Source organism: Lynx rufus, unplaced genomic scaffold, assembly GCF_022079265.1.
Source record: "Lynx rufus isolate CCGP_SWC_20201006 ecotype Redwood Valley unplaced genomic scaffold, mLynRuf1.p SCAF_8, whole genome shotgun sequence".
In the NCBI taxonomy this organism is placed as follows: domain Eukaryota; kingdom Metazoa; phylum Chordata; class Mammalia; order Carnivora; family Felidae; genus Lynx; species Lynx rufus.
In genome coordinates, this window is record NW_025814896.1 from 81,331,684 (window position 1) to 81,353,628 (window position 21,945).

General features: G+C 36.0%; 1 protein-coding gene across 1 annotated transcript in view; it reads right to left on the reverse strand.

The window, feature by feature from the left end:
• WDPCP (WD repeat containing planar cell polarity effector) overlaps nucleotides 1-21,945 on the reverse strand; it is a 358,303-nt gene that overhangs the window by 16,485 nt on the left and 319,873 nt on the right. Inside the window, exon 15 of the mRNA XM_047069187.1 lies at nucleotides 9,855-10,014. Coding sequence (XP_046925143.1) covers nucleotides 9,855-10,014 — 160 coding nt within the window. The remainder of the gene's footprint in view (nucleotides 1-9,854; nucleotides 10,015-21,945) is intronic.

Below are 21,945 nucleotides of genomic sequence, written 5' to 3' on the forward strand. Positions count from 1 at the left end.
GGGTGTCTAAAGTGTCTACTTAACACATGTATTACTAGTAATGTATTCTTAATATCCTGTATATTCTTGTATTATAAAAATAATTATCTTATTTATTCAGTAAATATTTATTAAGCATCCGTTATATTACAATTTTCTAAGTCCTATAGGATCCAGCAATGAAGAATTAAAAAAAGACATCTTTTACCCTCATACAGTTTACATTCAAGTAAGTTTGTTTATAAACTCAAGCACAGTACAGTCTATTCAAAACCAGTTTTCAGTTGGTTTCTGTATTATATTTAGTTCAAATGAATTCCACTTATTAATTTTGCCATAGCCTACACAGAAATTAAAATTTTTATTGTTTTGTTGATTGTTTCCTTTGCTGTGCAGAAGCTTTTTATCTTGATGAGGTCTCAATGGTTCATTTTTGCTTTTGTTTCCCTTGCCTCCTAAGACATAGCTAGTAAGAAATTGCTACGGCTAAGGTCAAAGAAGTTGTTGCATATTTTCTCCTATAGGATTTTGATGGTTTCCTGTCTTTTAGGTCTTTCATCCATTTTGAATTTATTTTTGTGTATGGTGTAAGAAAGTGGTCCAGGTTTATTCTTTTTTTTTTTTAATTTTTTAAAATGTTTTTATTTATTTTTGAAGGAGAGAGAGACAGAGCATGAGGGGGGAGGAGCAAAGAGAGAGGGACACACAGAATTCGAAGCAGGCTCCAGGCTCTAAGCTGTGAGCACAGAGCCCATTGTGGGGCTCGAACCCACAAACTGTGAGGTCATGACCTGAGCCAAAACCAGACACTCAACCGACTGAGCCAACCAGGTGCTCCCCAGGTTCATTCTTTTGCATGTTGCTGTCCAGTTCTCCCAGCACCATTTGCTGAAGAGACTGTCTTTTTTCCACTGGGTACTCTTTCCTGCTTTGTTGAAAATTATTTGGTCATACATTTGTTGGTCCATTTCTGGGTTTTGTATTCTGTTCATTGATTTATGTGTCTGTTTTTGTGCCAGTACCATACTGTCTTGATGATTACAGCTTGAAGTCCAAACTGTGATGCTTCAGCTTTTTTTTCCTAATTTTTTTTAATGTTTATATATTAAAAAAAATTTTTTTTTAACGTTTATTTATTTTTGAGACAGAGAGAGACAGAGAATGAACAGGGGAGGGGCAGAGAGAGAGGGAGACACAAAATCTGAAACAGTCTCCAGGCTCTGAGCGGTCAGCACAGAGCCTGACGCGGGCTCGAACTCACGGACCGTGAGATCATGACCTGAGCCGAAGTCGGACGCTTAACCGACCAAGCCACCCAGGCACCCCAATGTTTGTATTTTTGAGAGAGAGACAGAGACAGAGTGTATGTGGGGAAAGAGCAGTGAGAGAGGGAGACACAGAATTCAAATCAGGCTCCAGGCTCAGAGCTGTCAGCATAGAGCCCGACATGGGGCTTGAACTCAAGAACAGTGAGATCATGATATGAATGAAATCAGCTGCTTAACCAACTGAGCCGCCTGGGTGCTCCTGGTTTTCTTTTTTAAGATTACTTTGGCCATTTGGGGTCTTTCGTGGTAACACAAACTTTACGATTGTCTGTTCTAGCTCTTTGAGGAATGCTGGTGGTATATGTGTAGACTGCTTTGGTCAGTATAGACATTTTAACAATATTTGTTCTTCCAGTCCATGAGGATGAATGTTTTTTCCATTTCTTTGTGTCTTCATTTTTTTTCATAAGGTTTCTGTAGTTTTCAGTGTACAGGTCTTTTACCTCTTTGGTTAGGTTTATTACTAGGTATCTGCACAGTGAAGGAAACAATCAACAAAACTGAAAGGCAACCGACAATGGGAGAAGATATTTGCAAATGGCATATCGGATAAAGGGTTAGTATCCAAAATCTATAAAGAAGTTATCAAACTCAACACCCCAGTAACAAATAATCCAGTGAAGAAATGAGCAAGAGATGTGAACAGACACTTGTCTTTTTTTTTAATTTATTTTATTTTTTAAAATATATATCCAACTTAGGAATATAGTGCAATAATGATTTCAGGAGTAGAATCCAGTTATTGATCCCCTATGTATAACACCCAGTGCTCATCCCAAGTGTCCTCCTTAAAGCCCCTTGCCCATTTAGCCCATCTGCCACCCCCCACCCCTCCAGCAACCCTGTTTGTTCTCTATATTTAGGAGTCTCTTATGTTTTGTCCCTCTCCCTGTTTTTATGTTAGTTTTGCTTACCTTCCCTTATGTTCATTAAACACTTTTAGAAAGAAGACACCCAGATGGCTAACAGACACATGAAAAAGATGCTCAACATCAGTCATCATCAGGGAAATACAAATCAAAAACACAATGAGATAGCACCTCACATCTGTCAGAATAGTAAACTTAACTCAGGAAACAACAGATGATGGTGAGGATTCAGAGAAAGGGAAACTCTTTTGCACTGCTGATGGGAATGCAAACTGGTGCAGTCACTCTGGAAAACTGTATGGAGTTTCCTCAAAAAATAAAAAAATAGAAGTACCTTACGACTCAGCAATTGCACTACTAGGTATTTATCCAAAGGATACAAAAATGCTGATTCAGTGGGGCACATGCACCCCAATGTTTATAGCAGTGTGATATATCAACAATAGTCAAATATGGAAAGAGCCTAAATGTCCATCGACTGATTTTATACACACACACACACACACACACACACACACACACACACACACAACAGAATACTACTAGGTGATGAAAAAGAATGAAATCTTGCCATTTGCAACAACATGGATGGAACTAGAATGTATTATGCTAAGCAAAATAAGTCACTCAGAAATATAAATATATGAATTCACTCATGTGAAGTTTAAGAAACACAATAGATGAACATAGGGGAAGGGAAGGAAAAATAAGATAAAAACAGAAGGGAGGCAAACCATAAGAAACTCTTAAATACAGAGAACAAATGGGGTTGCTAGAGGGGAGGTAGGTGGGCAGATGGGCTGAATGAGTGATGAGCATTAAGGAGGGCACTTGTTGGTATGAGCACTGGGTGTTGTATGTAAGTGATGAATCACTGGGTTCTACTCCTGAAACCAGTACTAAACTGTATGTTAACTTGAATTTAAATAGGTATATTAAGAATAAAAAAATAATTTATTCAGTCATATAGGCCTATGAAAAATGTAAATAATTAATGGGAAGGACTTAAAATTAAGAGGACATTTTATAAAGAAGGCTAATATTTTATGGTTCAATCAACCATTCATGGATGGAATATTTGTTGAATCCTAACTTTGTGCCTAGTGCTGGGTTGGAGGCTCTGGATACAATAGTGAGCAAAAGTAGGTACACTCTTAACCCCTGGTGAGTAGACCCATGTTGTGGGCCATGCTGCCATTCTCTTCTCTCTGCTTCTCTTTCTTACAGAGCTTGATACATTACTGAACTCCTATAGACAAAAACTTTAAGTATCTTTGGGTAAACTTCCCCAATGTAGTTCTGAAATTCACATTTAGCCCTGAACCCTAGCATCTGTATGTTGAAGTATGAAATCAGACATCACATCAAAATTGTCACTGATGCCAAGGCAGCTTTCCCTATCAAGTCAGCCTCGTCATTCAAAATGACCTATTAAAACTGCAGAACACATCCTAACACTTTGTATTAATTTTTCCTTGATTTTTTAACAATTTAGTGGCTTAAACAGCATGCATTCCTTTTCTGGAAGTGCTACAGAATAATCTGTTTTCTTGCATTTTTGAGCTTCTAGAGGCCAGCCTGCATTCCTGGGCTCACGGCTCCTTTTCTCCATTTTCAAAGCAATGGTAGGTTGAGTCCATCTCATAGTGAATCACTTAGACTCTGATTCTTCTGCCTCTCTCAACCACATTTAAGGACCCTCTTCCAGATTTAAGGATTACATTAGGCCTGATAATCTGAGGTAATCTTCTTATTTAAAAAAAAATTTTAATTGTTTACTTATTTTTGAGAGAGAGAGAGAGAGAGAAAGACAGAGGGTAAGAGGGGGAGGGTCAGAGAGAAAAAGGTAGATACAGAATCTGAAACAGGCTCTAGGCTCTGAACTGTCAGCACCGATGGGGCCCAAGGAACAGCAAGATCATGACCCGAGTTGAAGTTGGACGTTTCACCAACTGAGCCACCCAGGCACCCCAAATCTTTGTATGTTTAAGTCAGATGATTAACAACCTTAATTCCATCTGTTTCCTTAATTCCCCTTTACAACATGATGTAACATATTTACAGATTCTGGGGGTTAGGATGTGGACATCTTTGGGAGTCCATTCTGCCCACTACATACTTTAATATCCTATATTGGCTTCTCACTGTAATTAAAACAAAGATCATACACACTAATATGGCTTAACGAGGCTCTAGTAATTTATCATGTTCCATACTCCTTTACAATTTAGCTGTATTGGCTCTCTGTTATGCAAACCTCCCAATCTTGTTACTATACTAGGGCCTTTGTATGGGTACTTTCCTCTCCCTGGAATCTTCTGTCAATTTACTGCATCTTCACATAGATGACTCCTATCATTCAGCCCTTAACTCAAATAGTACCTTCTCTACTCACCAGTTCTTTGTATTTTTTCCTAGTACTTATCATTAATTGAATGACCTTTAGTTATGTATTTTTGTTTGTTTCTTATCTATAGCATTCCTCTTCCTCCCCTACATGCTTGAGAACGCCAAGAGTGCAGTAGGCCTGCAGTGCCAACTATACACTAGGCATTATGGCAGGGCTTAGTGAAATGATAATATCTAAGAGTCATGGTGGTTTTCCCCTTCATGGAGTTTATAGGTTAATAAGGAAGCAGATACTAATCTAATAATCACATAAGAATAAAACTGTAAGTATTATAGTATTATAAGGCTTTATAATTAGGATGTTTTACTATCTGGTAGGACTAGCTCCCCTCCCATAGTTTCTTCTTTGTTTTAATTTTCTATGTGAACTTTAATATCACCTTGTCTAACTCACTAAAAAAGTATGTTGGTCTTTTTATTGGGATTACATTAAATGTAGGTAGTTTAATATAATACATTAATTTAGGGGGAACTGACATCTTTATGATGTTGAGTCATCCTATTCAAGAAGAGGGATATCTTCCCATTTGTTCAAGGCCATTTTTATGTCTTTCACAGTGTTGTAAGATTTCTATCATATGGAATTTGCATATTTTTTGTTCAGTTTATTCCTCAGTATTTAATCTTTGTTGATAAAATACATGGGGTTTTCCTCTACCATTACCATCTCTAACTCATTACTGTTTGTGTATATGAAGGCTAGTGGTTCTTGTACATTAGTTTTATATCTTTCTACCTTACTGTATTTTTAAAATATTTGATTTTATCATTGATTCCCTAGTAGTCTTCTGTTATATTGTCATATCACTGAAAATGGAGATAGTTTTATTTCCTTACCAATTTTTTTTTGAAGTTTGTTTGTTTAGGGAGTGAGCAAGTGCAGAGAAGGGGCAGAGAGAGGAAGAGAGAGAGAATCCCAAGCAGGCTCCATACTGTCAGTGCAGAGCCTGATGGCAGGGCTTGAACCCACGAACCAGGAATGACTGAGCTGAAGTAGGACACTCAACCGACTGAGCTAACAAGGCACCCCTCCTTACCACTTTTTATTCTCTACTTCAAGGATTGGCAAACTTCAAAGTATAAGATAGTAAATTACCTAGGCTTTGAGGACATACATTCTCAACTACCAACCCATAAACAATAAATAAATGGGTTTGGATGTGTTCTAATAAAACTTTATTTACAAAAACAGCAGATTTGGATTTGGCCACTGAGCCATAGTTTGCCAACCTTTGATCTAGTTGATTTATCTAATTGTAATGGCTAACTGTAATGTACCTCTAGTACAGTGTCGAACAGTAGCAGAGATAGTGGGTATTCTTGTCTTGTTTCTGATTTTAGTGGAAATGCCCTCAGTGATTTCCCATTAAATAAGATACTAGTATTAGGACTAAGTTATATATATCAAGAATATATCCCTCAATTCCCATTTTCTTGAGGATTTTTTCTGTCATTTTCAGTGCCTTTTATTAAATTTTAATTTGAATTTATTCCCATTGGAATGCCTTGTAATTGATTTTTCATTTCTAAGATATTTTGCTTCCTTTTGTTTCTTGAATGCACTGAGCTTCCTCTTCCCTGCCTCTCCTCTTAGTTTTCATCTAATTCAGAGTGGGTTTCCAGAGTGCTTGAAGTGTTGTACAGTTTTCTTGTACTTCATGCCTGTTTTAGGGGAGAGAATTTTTCTCAACTGATATATGTTGGTCTACATTTTTCTGCTTCTTTGCAGTATAACTCTATAGAACTCTTCATCTTTTTCGTGTTTATTTTTGTGGTATTGGAATGTATTTTGTGAGATTCTGGTTCATTGGAGCCCTTTGTATAGCTAAGTCTGACACTTGTTTTTGTGGGATAGATACATAGACCAATGGAACAGAATGGCAAATCCAGAAATAAATCTTCACACGTATGGTCAATTGATTTTGACAAAGGAGTAAAGGCAATTAGATTTTCATATACAAAATAATGAACTTTAACCCTTATATGAGACATAAAAATTAACTCAAAATGGACTTGAATGTAAAGCTAAAATTATAAAACTTCCAGGAGAAAACTTAAGAGAAAATTTTTGTGATTTTCGTTTAGAAAAAGATTTCTTATATATAAAAGTACAATCAATAAAAGAAAAACTAAATTGTGCTTTACCAAAATTTGAAACTTTTGCACTTCAAAAGACACTGTTAAGGAAAATGAGAGGACAAGCCATAGACTGGGAGAAAATATTTGCAAATCATATTATGTGATAAAGGACTTCAAATTGAGGAATATATAAAGAGGTCTTATAATTCAATAATAAGAGAACTTATTTAAAAAATGGACGTTTTGCATAAATATTTCACCAAAGATAAGCTAGTGGCTAATAATCACATAAAAATGCTCAACATCACTAGTCATTAGGGAAATGCAAATTAAAATCATAATAAGACACTATACCCGGTAGAATGGTTATAATAAAAAAGACTGACAATACCAACCACAGGTGAGGATATGGAGAAACTGAAACCCTTGTATGTTGCTGACAGGTATGTAAAATGTTAGTCACTTTGGAAAAACAATTTGGTAGTTTCTAAAAACTAACAAGATAAATATAAACTGAGAGCATGATCTATCAGTTCCACTCCTAGATATCTACCCAAGAGAAATGAAAACGTATGTTCCCTCGAAGACTTATGTGAATATTTATATCAACATTATTCATGTAGCCGAAAGCTACAAGTAATTAAAATATACAGCAGCTGGTGAGTAAACAAAATATGGTATATCCATACAACGGAATACTATTCAGAAATTAAAAAGGAATAAACTAGACACTACAACATGTATGAACCTCAGAAACCATAATGCTAAGTGAAGGAAGGCTGACACAAAAAAAGACAACATATTGTATGAATTAATTTATATGAAGTTTCCAGACTGTATGATATCATTTATATGAAACTCCTCTAGAGGCAGGAAGCAGACACATGACTGGCTCAGGCTGGAGGTAGGAGTGGGAATGGACTGTAAATTATTGGCATAAGGGAACTTTGTGGCAGTAGAAATGTTCTAAAACTACACTGTAGTGGTAGTTGCACAACTTTATACATTCAGCAAACATATTTGAATTGTATACTTACAAGGAGTGAATTTTGTGGTACATGTAAATTATACGCCAGTAACATTGTTTTTAAAAAAGTAAATAAAGGGGCACCTGGGTGGCTCAGTCAGTTGGGCGTCTGACTTCGGCTCAGGTCATGATCTCACGGTCCGTGAGTTCGAGCCCCGCGTCAGGCTCTGTGCTGACAGCTCAGAGCCTGGAGCCTGCTTCAGATTCTGTGTCTCCCTCTCTCTCTGCCCCTCCCCTGCTCATGCTCTGTCTCTCTCTGTCTCAAAAATAAATAAAAACATTAAAAAATTAAAAAAAAAAGTAAAGAAGTAGGACTGCCAGGTAGTTGAAGATAATAATGGCTGCTTTCCTTTCCACCTCTCAGTACTTCCTCTATAAACAGTATAGAACATAATAAGGAAGAAACAAACTGCATGAAAGCCACAGCTTCAGCATGACTTGACAGAGAACTTCCAAACAATTGTAAATAAAATGGAAAAAATGCCAAATGCTAGTGCATGATCTCCAATTCCTGGTGTTATTAGCATGAACTACACCATGCAACTTGAAGGGATAGTTTTTTTAAATGCACAGCTTCCGGGGTGGGGTGATGAATGGGTGAAAAAGGTAGAAAGGGAGAAGCACCTTATGGCAGTTGGGTGTGAAGGAAGAAAGAAGCAAAAGGGAAAAATTTAGGATCCTGCAATATAAAAGGGAGCCAAAAAAATTAAGAGGCCATACAACTCTATCAGGAATGTGTAAAGAGCTTAATTAGACGGTCTTATTCCAGGATCTTCTGGTTAAATTTTTGGCTAGTCTCCCATTCTGTCACTTGACCTAAGCAGGCTAGTAGAACTGTGGCTTTCCCTGTTCATTTCCTATCAAATTTGTTACTTTTGCTGACAGTTAGTTTGTTATTTTTATCGATAATAGTGCTGGACAAGGGTTTTTCCATTCAAAAGCTCCACATCATGTCAACTAGCTGGTTTTTCACAGCCGGTGCTACACTAGAACTAACTACAAGGCTGAACTAGCTTGGGAGTGGTGAAAGGATGGGAGCAGCCCCAGAACATCAGATTTCCCCTTCATTACTAGAAGTTCAGCATTATTTCATGAATAAATGCTTATCAAATTGTTGTTTGCCCTTTTTGATTTCAGAGCCCTGAAATCGTAGTTTTTGTCCAGTTTTAAAACTGTTTCCTGGGGATAGGATTTATTCACCTCTAAACTTTGCCATACCTGGAAATTCTCCTTTATTTACTATTAACCAAACTATGTAGTTTGAGGCATTTTTCTCAAGGATGTTTTAAGTATGCATGTATAATTGATAGGAAATATGGAATATATTGAAATATGATATATTTGAAAAATATGGCCTCTTCACAGTAATCGCATATAGTTGGGATCCTTAAGAGCAGGTATGTAAGCTACCGAATAGGGGCCAAATCCTGCCCACTGCCTATTTTTGTAAGTAAAGTTTTACTGTAACACAGCCACTCTCATTTACTTATGTATTATCTATGGCTGCTTTCATACTAAGATGGCATAGTTGAGTGTTGTGATAAAATCTGTATGATCCACAAAGCCTAATATCTGGTGCTTTACACAAAAAGTTTGCTGACATTTGCTTCAAAGCATTATCATAATTAACATAGCTACCATTATAAATAATAATACTTTGTCTAGTATATTTACTTCACATTTATCCTTTATTTTCTCAATAACTCAATATAATCAGCTACATACATATGAGTTATCAATTATCAGATTCCAAAAACTAATGGTAACCTTCATAAGTATGATCATATAAATTATAATACAAACTGAATATACTAAAAATTAATATTTTAATCTAATAATCTCACAATCCTAACATTTAACAACAGAGTAAGACTAGAATTTAGTATCTTATAGTAATTTCATGTTCATGTTGGTTTGCAATAACATTCATTCTAACAATACTGTTTACACTCAATTATATCATAAATGCTGTTGCATGAACAAACTACTATAAAGTCGTTGCCATGAGAAAATGCACATTTTTTTCTTTGATATTTTGCTTAACTATTATGCAAACTAGTTTGCTCCTTGCTTAACTATTAGTTTGCATTTGAAAAGGGAATATTTAAATTGTTTAATACTAAATACTTTGTGGAGCACTTTACTCAGTTCAACATATCTTACCTGTTAGAAGAGACATTCCGTGTTCTTTGTTGAATATGTTTATGGACTGAACAAAAGGGAGGGAGGTCATCTGGAAATGTGTCTTCTCCTTGAGGAGCTAAAGATAGGCCAACAAAAGCTTCATTTAGCATATCTCCTCTGTCCAAAGGCCCCAGGAGTTCTGTTAAAAAATGATCAAGATATAAGTTAAAATCAAATAAAATTTCTGATAACTCCTTCATAAGTATGCTTACAGGAAAATCTTTCACATAGCCCAACGAAACTTAAAAATTTGTCAATTAACTATATAATGCACAGTGGAAATCTTGTAGTCATAGTCCCCCTATGACTTCTGTCATTCTTACACTTAGCTCAACCCAGGGGAATTTGGTAACTGAGTAATTATGTTTCTGAGTTTAGATTTTAAAAATTCACTTGTAACTTCACTCATAGTGTTTTTAGCCAGCATTTTATTAATCAAATATTTTTGTTGTGAACAAATTACTGGAATATTTTATTATATTGGAAAGTTGTGAGAGGTGAATTATTTTACACTCCATATGTTGAACATAATTTGAAAGCAATAAAGGAAAGTATCTTTCTTTTCTAATATTTACTCTTAATTACAATTTTGAAGTGTACAGAGAGTTTGTTATTCCCACATCATACAGATGAAGAAAGCAAACTTTAATATTGGCAACTTTGACAGGGCATTGTTTAGAAAAATTGTGAAACATGACGAAGTTGTGAAAAATATATCTGAAAAACATAAATCTGATTAAAAGCCAAAAACTCTTAGGACTGCACCCTGTGCATGTGTGTATTTTGTTTTTTTCTTTCTTTTCTTTTCTTTCTTTCTTTCTTTCTTTCTTTTTCCTTCCTTCCTTCCTTCCTTTTTTTTTTTTTTTTTTTTTTTTTTTTGAGAGAGAGACAGAGCATGAACCAGGGAGGGGCAGAGAGAGAAGGAGACAGAGAATCCTAAGCTGACTCCACACTGTCAGTGCACAGAGCCCGACGTGGGGCTCAGACTCATGAAACCATGACCTGAGCTGAAATCAAGGGTTGGATGCTTAACCAACTAAGCCACCCAGGTGTTCCAACCATGGTAACCATTTTTTAAGTGTGCAGTTCAATAGTATTAAGTATATTCACCTCATTGTGCAACAGATCTCCAAAATATTTTCTGCTTTCAAAACTGACACTGTACACCCATTAAAAAACTCCCTATTTATTTCCTATTTCCCTTCTTCTAGGCCCTGGTAACCACCATTTTACTTTTTGTTTCTATAAATCTGACTACTTTAGTACTTCATTTAAGTGGTATCACACAGTATTTGTATTTATGTGACTGGCATATTCTCCTTAGCATAATGTCCTCATGGCTCATCCATGTGGTAGGATTTCCTTCCTTTCTTAACAATTAAAAAAATTTTTTTTGAAGGGGGGAAGGGTGGGGAGAGAGACAGAATCTTAAGCAGGCTCCATTTCCAGCCTAGACCCCCATGTGCCAGGCTCAATTTCACGACCATGAGATGATTACCTGAACAGAAATCAATAGTTGGACACTTAACTCACTGAGCCATTCAGGCATCCCCAGGATTTCCTTCCTTTTTAAGGCTGAATAATATCCCACTGTGCATGTGTGTGTGTACACAGAACCACATTTGGTTTATACATTTGATCGTCCATGGAGATTTGGGTTGCTTCCAGCTTTTGGCTACTGTGAATAATTCTTCTATGAACATGGGCGTGCGGATATCTTTTTGATACTCTGATTACAATTCCTTTGGATATGTACCTATAAGTGGAGTTGCTGGATCATAGGTAAGGTATATTTTTAAAAAATTTTTAGTGAACTGCCATGTTTTTTTGTTGTGGTGGCAACATTTTACAATCCCACCAAGAGCACTCCACAATTTTTCCAGTTTTGCCAACACTTGTTATTTTCCTTTCTTTTTTTTATTATAGCCATCCTAATGGGTGTGAGGTGCTCACATATAACTCACATATAACTATATCTCATTATAGTTTTGCTTTTGCGTCCATAATTATCAGTGATGTCGAACATATTTTCATGTGCCTATTGGCCATTTGATTTTCTTTGCTGGAGAAATATCTATTCAAGTCTCTTTGTCCATTTTTGAATCAGATTGTTTGATTTTGTTGTTGAGTTTTAGGAGTACTTTATCTCTCTGTGTATTAAACCCTTACTACATATATACTACTAAATAGAATATATGATTTTCAAATATTCTCTCCTATTCTATGGGTTGCCCTTTTCATTCTGTTGATAGTGTCCTTTGATGAATAAAAGTTTTAAATTTTGATGCAGTCCAGTTTATTTTTGTTGCCTACTTTGGTATCCTATCCAGGAAACCACTGCCAAATCCAATGTCATGATGCTTTCTCTTTGTTTTATCTCTGTAAGTTGGGTAGTTTAGGTCTTACAATTAGGCCTTTGGTCCATTTTGAGTTAATTTTCATAGATGGTGAAAGTTAAGGGTCCAAATTAATTTTTTTTACAATGTTTATTCATTTATTTTGAGAGAGAGAGAGAAAGCATGAGCAGGAAAGGGACAGAGAGAGAGGGAGAGGGAGAATCCCAAACAGGCTCCATGCTGTCAGCACAGAGCCCCACACGGGGCTCAGTCCATTAACTGTGAGATTGTGACTTGAGCCAAAATCAGGAGTTGGACACTTAACTTACTGAACCACCCAGGTGCTCCCCAACTTCATTTCTTTTTAATATGGATATCTAGTTTTCCAAGCACCATTTGTTGAAAAGACTGTCCTTTCCTGCACTGGACTGGGTACCCTTGTTGAAAATCACTTGACCATATATGTAAGGGTTTATTTCTGGGATCTCTGTTTTATTCCATCAGTCTATATGTCTGCTGTTATGCCAGTACTATTTATTGTTTTGGTTACGGTAGCTTTGTGGTAAGTTTTGACATGAGGAACTGTGAGTCCTTCAGCTTTATTCTTTCTCAAGATTATTTCGGTTCTTTAGGGTCCATTGAGATTCCATATGAATTTTAGGATAGGTTTTTCTGTTTCTGCAAAAGATGTCATTGGGATTTTGAGAAGGATTGTACTGAATCTTTAGATTCCTTTGGGATCTAAGGACATTTTAACAGTAAATCTTAACAACTCATGAACAAGGAATGCTTTTTCACTTTTTACTGTCTTCTTCATTTTCTTTCAGTAGTGTTTTCTTCTTTTCAGTGTATAGGTGTTTCACCTCCTTAGGTTTATTCCTAAGAATTTAATTTTTCTTGATTGGATTTGTTTTTAAAATTTTTCTTTATAAATTGTTCATTTTTTAAAAATTAAAAGTTTTTATTTAAATCCCAGTTAGTTAATATACAGTATAATATAGTCTCAGGTGTACAATACAGTGATTCAACACTTTCATACAACACCTGGGGCTTATCACATCAAGTGCACTCCTTAATCCCCATCACCTATGTTACCCATCCCTCCCCACCAATTCCCTCTGGTAGCTTACAGTTCTGTATAGTTAAGGGTCTTTTTCTGATTTGGATGCTTCTATTTATTTTATTTTTTAAAGGTTTCTTTATTCTGGGGAGAGAGAGAGTGAGCTTGTGTGCAAGTATGTGTGAGCAGGGGAGGAGCAGAGAGAGAGAGGGAGACAGAGGATCCAAAGCCAGATCTGCACTGACAGCAGAGAGCCTGGTGTGGGGCTCGAACTCACAAACTGTGAGATCATGACATGAGTTGAAGTCAAACACTTAACTAATTGAGCCACACCTATTTATTTTATTTCCTAATTGCTCTGGCTGAGATTTCCAGCACCATATTGAAAAGAAATAGAGAAAGAGAGCATCCTTGTCTTGTTCATGATTGTAGAGGAAAAGCTTTCAACTTTTCACTTTTAACTATGATATTAGTGGTGGGCTTTTAATAATTTTAATATGAGTCTTTTTAATGTCAAGATACTTTCCTTTTCTATTTAGTTTATTGAGTTTTTATTATGAGAGGGTATTTCTGTCCTTCATTCTGTTATTGTGGAATATTACATTAATTTACTTTTGTAGGTTGAACTGTCCTTGCATTCCAGAAATAAATTAGTTGGAGTATAATGTTTTAAATATGCTGCTGAATTTGGTTTAGTAGTATTTTGTTAAGAATTTGCATCAGCATTCATCAGAAATATTGGTATATTCTGTTATTTAATGTTTTTGCCTGGCTTTGGTATAAGGGTGCTAGAAAGTCGGGGAGGGACATTAAAGTATCCCCCAAATTGAGAAAGCACTTTGAGACAGGAATATGAAGGTGGTGATTCCATACAGTATACACAGTTTTTTTCATGGTAACTTATTAATGGGGCAATCAGGTGGGGGAGATCCATGGCAACTACATAGTTATTCTCCAGAAAATCCAGACCTTTGTCCACAGATTTTATTAGAGCTAGGGGACACAAAGAAGGATAGTGTAATGAGATCAGAGGGTTAACATGTACCTCAAAGGGTTTGCATGTACCTAATTGACAGCTAACCTTTTATTAGATCTTGTGGCACCACCTGTGCATCATGAGGGGGAAAGGCTGTGTTATGGCTAACAGATTCACAGGAGGCTAAAACATGCCTTCCACCTCATCCTAGCCTTAGCAGCCTAAGGCATGTATATTAATCTCCAAGGGGCCTGGAACACAAAACCCCAAAAGAGAGGTCATCAAATGAACATGAACAAGATGGTAGGGTCAAAGATGGAATTAGTATTGTCAGCACTCCTACATAGAATAATGATGGCTTCATAAAATGAGTATGGGCTGTTGTTTCCTCTTCAGTTTTTTTGTAAAAGTTTGAAGAGGACTGGTGGTCTTCTTTGAATGTGTAGTGGACTTTCCAGTGAAGCCGTCACTGGACTTTTCTTTTTGATTTATCCATTTCTAGGATTTATCCATTTCTTCTAGGTTTTACAATTTGTTGGCATGTAGTTGTTCATAGTAGTTTTAGAATCCTTTTTATTTCTGTGGTATTGGTTGTAATAGCCCTCCTTCTGATATTTATTTTTGAGTTTTCTCTTTTTGTTCTTAATCTAGCCAATGATTCCTCAATTTTTGTTGAAGTTTTTTAAAAAAGCTTTTAGTTTCCTTGATCTTTTCTATTTTTCAGGCCTCCATTTATTTCAACTTTGATGTTTGTTATTTCCTTCCTTTGGCTAACTTGGGGCTTAGTTTGGCTTTCTCTAGTTCCTGAGGTATAAATTTAAGTTGTTGATCTGACATCTTTCTTCTTTCTTAATGTAAATATTTACTGATACAACTTTTCTCTTAGCACTGCTTTTGCTGCATCCCCAAAATTTGGGTATATTGTGTTTTCATTTTCATTTGTCTCAAGATATTTTCTAATTTCCCTTGTGACATCTTTGAGCCATCGTTTATTTACAAGGGTGTTAATATCCATGTTGTGATGGTGAATCTTATGTGTCAACTTGACTGGGTTAAGTGATGCCCAGATAGCCAGTAAAACATTATTTTTGGGTATGTCTGTGAATGAGTTCAGGAAGCAATTAGCATGTGAATCAGTAGACTAAATAAAGAAGTCTACTAGGTAGGTATCATCAAATCTGTTGAAGGCCCAAATAGAACAAAAAGGCAGAGAAAGGGTGAATTGTGTTTCTGTCTTCTTGAACTGGGACATCTATCTTCTCCTTCCTTCTGATGTTGGAATTCCTCATCATTGGGCTTTTTCAACTCTGGGACTTGTACCAGTGTTGCTGCCCATCCCCCATCCCTGTTCTCAAGCCTTTGGCCTCAGACTGGGAGTTAAACCATTGGTGCTTCTGATTCTCAGGCCTTTACACTTGGACTGAAATACACCACCAGGTTTCTTGGTTCTAAAGCTTGCAGACGGTGTACCATGGAACTTCTCAATTTTTATAATCATGTGAGCCAATTCCTACAATAAATCCCCTCGTGTATCTTGCTATATATTCTATTTGTTCCCTGGAGAACCCTAATACACATATATTTACAGAATTTTAAGTTCTCCTTCTGTTGATTTCTAGTTTTATTCCATTGTGTTTGCAAGAGATATTTTCTAAGATTTCAGTCTTTACATTGTTAAGACTTGGATTTTTGTTTTTTTGTTCTTTGGTTTTTTGTTTTTTTTTGTTGTTGTTGTTGCCTGACTTAAGGTCTGTCTGGCAGAATGCTCCATGTGCACTTGAGAATAATGTATTTTACACTGTTGTGTGAGTGTTGTATAGATGTCTGTTAGGTCCAGTTAGTATATAGTGTGGTTCAAGCCCTCTATGTCCTTTTGATCTTCTGTTTGGTTGTTCTTCTATTACTGATAGAAGGGTGCTGAAGTCTCCTACTATTGTTTTGTTACTCTCTCTTTCTCCTTTCAATTTTGTCAGTGTTTGCTTCATATATTTAAGAGCTGCTGTGTTTGCTAAATAAATACTTATAATTGTTAGATCCTCCTTGTGAGTTGTGTTCCTTCTCATTATATGATATACTTTCTTGTCTCTTGTGATAGTTTTTGACTTGAAGTCTTTATGGCTGCTATTAGTACAGATAGTTTTGCTCTTGTTATTATTTTCACAGAATATATTTTTCCATGCTTTCATTTTCAGCCTATAAATATAAAGTGAGTCTCTTGTATGAAATATATTATTGGATCTTGTTTGTTTAATCCACTCAATCTGTGTTTTTTGATTGAGGAGTGTAATCCATTTACATTTAAACTAATTGACCCAGAAGGACTTACCATTGTCATTTTGTTACTTGTTTTTTGATGTCTTACAGCTTTTTTGTCCTTTATTTCTCTTACTGTTTTTTTTTGTGTTTGACTTTTTCTTTGTATTGATATGTTGTAATTCCTTCTCATTTGCTTTTGTGTGTATTCTATAATTTTTCTTTTGGATATAATTTTAATTATATAAAGTATCTTAAAAGTTAAAAAATCTATTTTAAACTGATAACTTTAATCACATACAAAACCTTACCCCCTTATGGTTCTGTTCCCCCATTTGTTATTGTTACAAATTATATCTTTATATATTGTATACCTATTAACATAGATTTATAGTTCTTTTTAGGGTTTTTGTCTTTTATACTCTGTACAAGAATTAAAAGTGGATTTATGTAACAAACTTACAGTAATACAGGATTCTCTATTTGTATTTTTACCTTTACTGGGTAACTTTATACTTGAATAGGACTTCATGTTGCTGTCTAGCACTTTTTGGTTTAATTTGCAGGAGTCCCAGTATTTTTTTTTTTTTTTTTTTTTTTGTATAGCAGGTCTAGTAGTACTAAATTCCTTCAGCTTTTATTTATCTGGGAAGACCTTAATTTCTCCTTCAGTTTTTCAGCACAGTTTTATAGGACACAATAATCTTGTTTGACAGTTTTTTTCTGTCATTAGCACTCTAGTATATCATCCCGTTTCTTCTGATCAGCAAGGTTTCTGCTGAGAAATTTTTTTTTTTAATTTTTTTCAACATTTATTTATTTTTGGGAGAGAGACAGAGCATGAACGGGGGAGGGGCAGAGAGAGAGAGGGAGACACAGAATCGGAAACAGGCTCCAGGCTCTGAGCCATCAGCCCAGAGCCTGACGCGGGGCTCGAACTCCCGGACCACGAGATCGTGACCTGGCTGAAGTCGGACGCTTAACCGACTGCGCCACCCAGGCGCCCCTGAGAAATTTGATAATATGTACTTGACAAGTCATTTTTCTCTTGCTGTTTTCAAGATTCTCTTTGACTTTGAACAGTTTTGTTATAATTTAGGTCTACTTGTGTTTATGCTAGTTGGAGTTCATTGATCTACAGTTTGTGTCTTCATTTCATTCCTTAGATTGGGAAGTTTTCAGCCACTTCCCAATGTTTTCTCATGTAAGTTCTCTGCCCTTTATCTTTTCCTTCTACGACTGCTATAACACATTTTTAGGACTCTGATGGTGACCCATAGGTCTCTTAGGCTCTCTTCACTTTTTCTTCATTCTGTTTTCTTTTTGTTCCTCTGACTCAATGATTTCAAATGATCTGTGTTTAAGTTTGCCAGTTCTTTCTTCTGCCTAATCAAGTCTGTTTTTGAACTGTTTTGGTGAATTTTTCAGTTCTGTTATTGTATTTTTCAGTTTCAGAATTTTTTTTTAAAGTTTCTATCTCTTTGCAGATATTCTCATTTTGTTTATGCATTGTTTTCCTGATTTGTGTAGTTGTCTATGTTTTCTTTAAGGTCATTGATCATCCTTATAACCATTACTTTAAGTTCTTAGGAACTTTATAGATCTACATTTCTTTATGTTCAATTTCTAGGGCTTAATTTTAATGTCTTGATTAGGCCATGTTTCCCTGTTTCTTTGTATGTTTTATGGTGTTTTGTTGAGATTTTTGTCATTGAAAAAACAGCAATCCCTCCCAGTGTTTATGGACTGATTTTGTTCAGGGGAAGACCTTCACCAAACAGACTGGCTAGAGATTCTGAGGCCTCTCAGACCTTTCCTGATGTGTGTTCTTTGGGGTTGTGTGTGTGCTTTTAGTATATACGTGTGTGTGTGTGTGTGTGTGTGTGTGTGTGTGTCTTGATTTCCCATTTGTTCTCAGATTTCATTTTCTATTGAATTCTTCCGCCCTTATTCTCTTGCTCTGCCTAGTGCCTGCCTGCATGACTTGAGAGCCTCTGATATTCAGTGCACCAAGGCACTCACTTCTGTTTTCACTGGCCTCCAATCTGATATCTAAACTATGCTGCTGTCATTCTTACTAACATCTCAAGCCAGGCAACACAGAAGTCAGTTCCTTGTACACTTCCCAGAGAAGCCAGAATACTGTACTTAAGTTCCACTCTATTTCTTCTGTCTCAAGGAAGGGGTTGGTTACTGGGTGATATTCTTCCTATTGTACCACCCTACTGAGGTGAGGAATGGTGTGTATGGTGAGCAAAATGCAATGAATTCTTTTACTCCTTCTGAACCACCCCTTTTCTTGTTTATGCATTGGTGTGGGTGCTATGGCCCCTCACTATTTTCTAGAGTTCTCACAAAGGTATTTTATTCCTCATAGCTGTTAGGTTGGTGTCTTCATGGGAGAACAAGGGTCTGAAGCTTCCTAGTCCACCATTTTGCTGAAGTTGCTCCTTCCACAGTGAAGTCACTAGTTTCCATAGTGCCTAAAACTATAACAGGTAATAACTAAATAGCTTTCATGTAGGCAAAGAAGACTATTTATTTTCACATTGAGTCCTATTCCCAATTACCCTGTTACCAATTTTCTTTTCTTGTCCATTACAAAATACATATGGCTTGGATTATCTCCTTCCAATAATTTGAAGTAATAAATTCTGCTTGGAGATCTGTTAGTATTGTCTTAAGGATGAAAATGTTTGTAGAAAGTACTTGTATCATAAGCAAACTTATTTTGTAGAATACCATTACATGTGCCATAACATTTTTACTCTTTGCTTACTAATAAGGCTGAAATGAGACTGTATGGATCTCTGACAATAAATGGAGTTCTGAGGTGGTTCTGTTTTCAAATGTGAAAATAGGCTTTGGTTATTTGTATAAGCAAACTTTTATTGAGAGTCGGCTCCATGTAGGTTGCTCTACTGAGTAGGGGATATAAACATGAAGAAGACATAAAGGCTGTCCTTGATGAGATTACAGTTTGATAACAGGGTAGGTATGCTTCAATTGTGCTTTCTTGAATATAAAATGAAAGTAAAATCAACAGTAGCAGCAAATGATTATTGTTGCAGTTGGGGGAAATGTCAGCAGGAGAGAACCGTTAAAAAAAAAAAAAAAGGATCGCTTTATGGGGCACCTGGGTGGCTCAGTCGGTTAAGCACCCAACTTCAACTCTGGTCATGATCTCGCAGTTCGTGGGTTAGAGCCCTGCATCAGGCTGTGTGCTGAGAGCTCAGAGCCTGGAGCCTGCTTCGAGTTCTCTGTCTCCCTCTCTCTGCCCCTCCCCCATTCATGCTCACTCGCACGCGCTCTCTCCCAAAAATAAATAAACATTTAAAAAATTAAAAAAAAAAGAAAGGATTGTTTTAACAGTATTTATTCTTAACTACTATAAGGCAGATGGTCTTAGATTATAGCTATATTAGTGTGGTTTTACTTAAAAATATAATAATGAGCTTACTAAATTTCAGGGAATGTTATAGGCATGACTAGTATTTTGGCTCCACCTAGTAAATAAAGGATAAAGTCTTAAACTAACAAACTACCAAGCGGCAGAATTTTGTTTGGGATGGAGCCAGAGGACAGAGTATGGAGAGGTTATATCCTTAGTGATCTATTACTTTATAGTCATACGTTTGTGTTCAGTAGGCAGAGTGAGTATGGGTTTGGGCTAAGAGTCAGTGAATTGGGTAATCTTAACTGTCTGCCAAAAGCAGGAATTACCTAGAATTTTGTTTTGTTTTCCTATAACAAAGATTTTAAACTGGTAGTCCATATGCTAAATTCAGTTTATAGATGGAGACATGTATATAATTATCTTCTAAAAATAAAGCTTATTTAAAAGAAAAAACACCAAAAACCTAGCACTTCTTAAAGAATTATGTCTGGGGGCTTTCTAAATTGTTTAAAAGATCAGTATGAAGAATTCTTGTAAACGGTTCTTACTTGCTCTATGTCCTTTTAACTTAAAAGGCTTTGTATTATAATTGCTCTGTAAATATCAGAATTTTCTGTATATTGTGCAGTGCACACAAAGAAGCTGTCAAACGGCTTACCTTGTACTTATCAACTTGTTTATTTTCATGCCTCCAAAAAGCTGTATTTTTTTACTAGAGCAGCTGCTACTTTGTAAATATTTTAATGGCTTCTGTTAAGTAGAGCTGTCAGTTTAACAAACAATATCATATAAGATTTTCACTCTTCCATGTATTGCACATCTTGAAATGTGTTTTACCCTGAAAACCTTTGGGAGATTTTAGACTGGAACGGACATCTCCTTTGAAGGCACATAGCCAACAAAAGAAGAGAGATTTAAAGAACCGTGTATAAGATAACCAAGGTAATAGTGCCATTTATTTCAGAAGACCAGTGTATGACAGCAATAAGTTCTCTTAGCTCCTATCTCCTTTTTTGAACTCAACTACAGATTTAAACACTGTTCAAATTAATGAACTACTGACTCAGGCAATATGATAATTACTGACCTTTATCTGAGTTTTATTTTAGGTTGTGCCATCTGGTCTTGGGTAGGTCATCTAACTTCTCAGATTGTTGGTGAGGATTTTAGAAATGGTATCTTGTATATTGTTGATTGTATATTGTTGGTAAATCAATACTTGAAGGGAAATTTGGCGGTGTCCATAAAAATATTTCCTTTTGGACTCAATATACTATACTTTGAAATTATCCTCTATAAACACTAGCATAATGTGTACAAAGATATTTACAAGAGTACTTTTATTTATGCCAGCTTGTTATTTAAACATAAACACACGCCACAGTCATCTTGTTATGGAATTTCAACATGTCTGAAACCAGAGAGAACAGAATAATGATCCCTTAGCTAATTCTCCATCATCCAGCTTCAGTAATTACCAGTTATGGTCAATCTTGTTTCTTCTCAATCCTCTACCGTTCAATACTCTACCCCTGGAATAATAATTGAAGCAAATCCTACACAGATCATTTTATTTGAAATATTTTATATTGTATCTCTTTAAAAATAAGTGTTTCCCCTTTTTATTAATTTTTATTGAAGTATAATTAATACATATTAGTTTCAGGTGTACAGTATAATCATGAAATAATTTTATGCATTACTCAGTGCTTATCAAGGTAAATGTACTCTTTTTAAAATTTGAAAATTTTTAATGTTTATTTTTGAGAGAGAAAGACAGAGACAGAGTGCGAGTGGGGAAGGGAGAGAGAGAGAGGGATACACAGAATCTGAAGTAGGCTCCAGGCTCTGAGCTGTCAGCACAAAGCCCAATGCAAGGCTCCAACTCATGAACTATGAGATCATGACCTGAGCTGGAGTCGGATGCTTAACTGACTGAGCTACCCAGGTGCCCGAAGGTAGATGTACTCTTAATCCACTTTATTTTACCCATTCTACCCATCGACTTCTCTGGAAACCACCAGTTCGTACTCTGTGTTTAAGAGTCT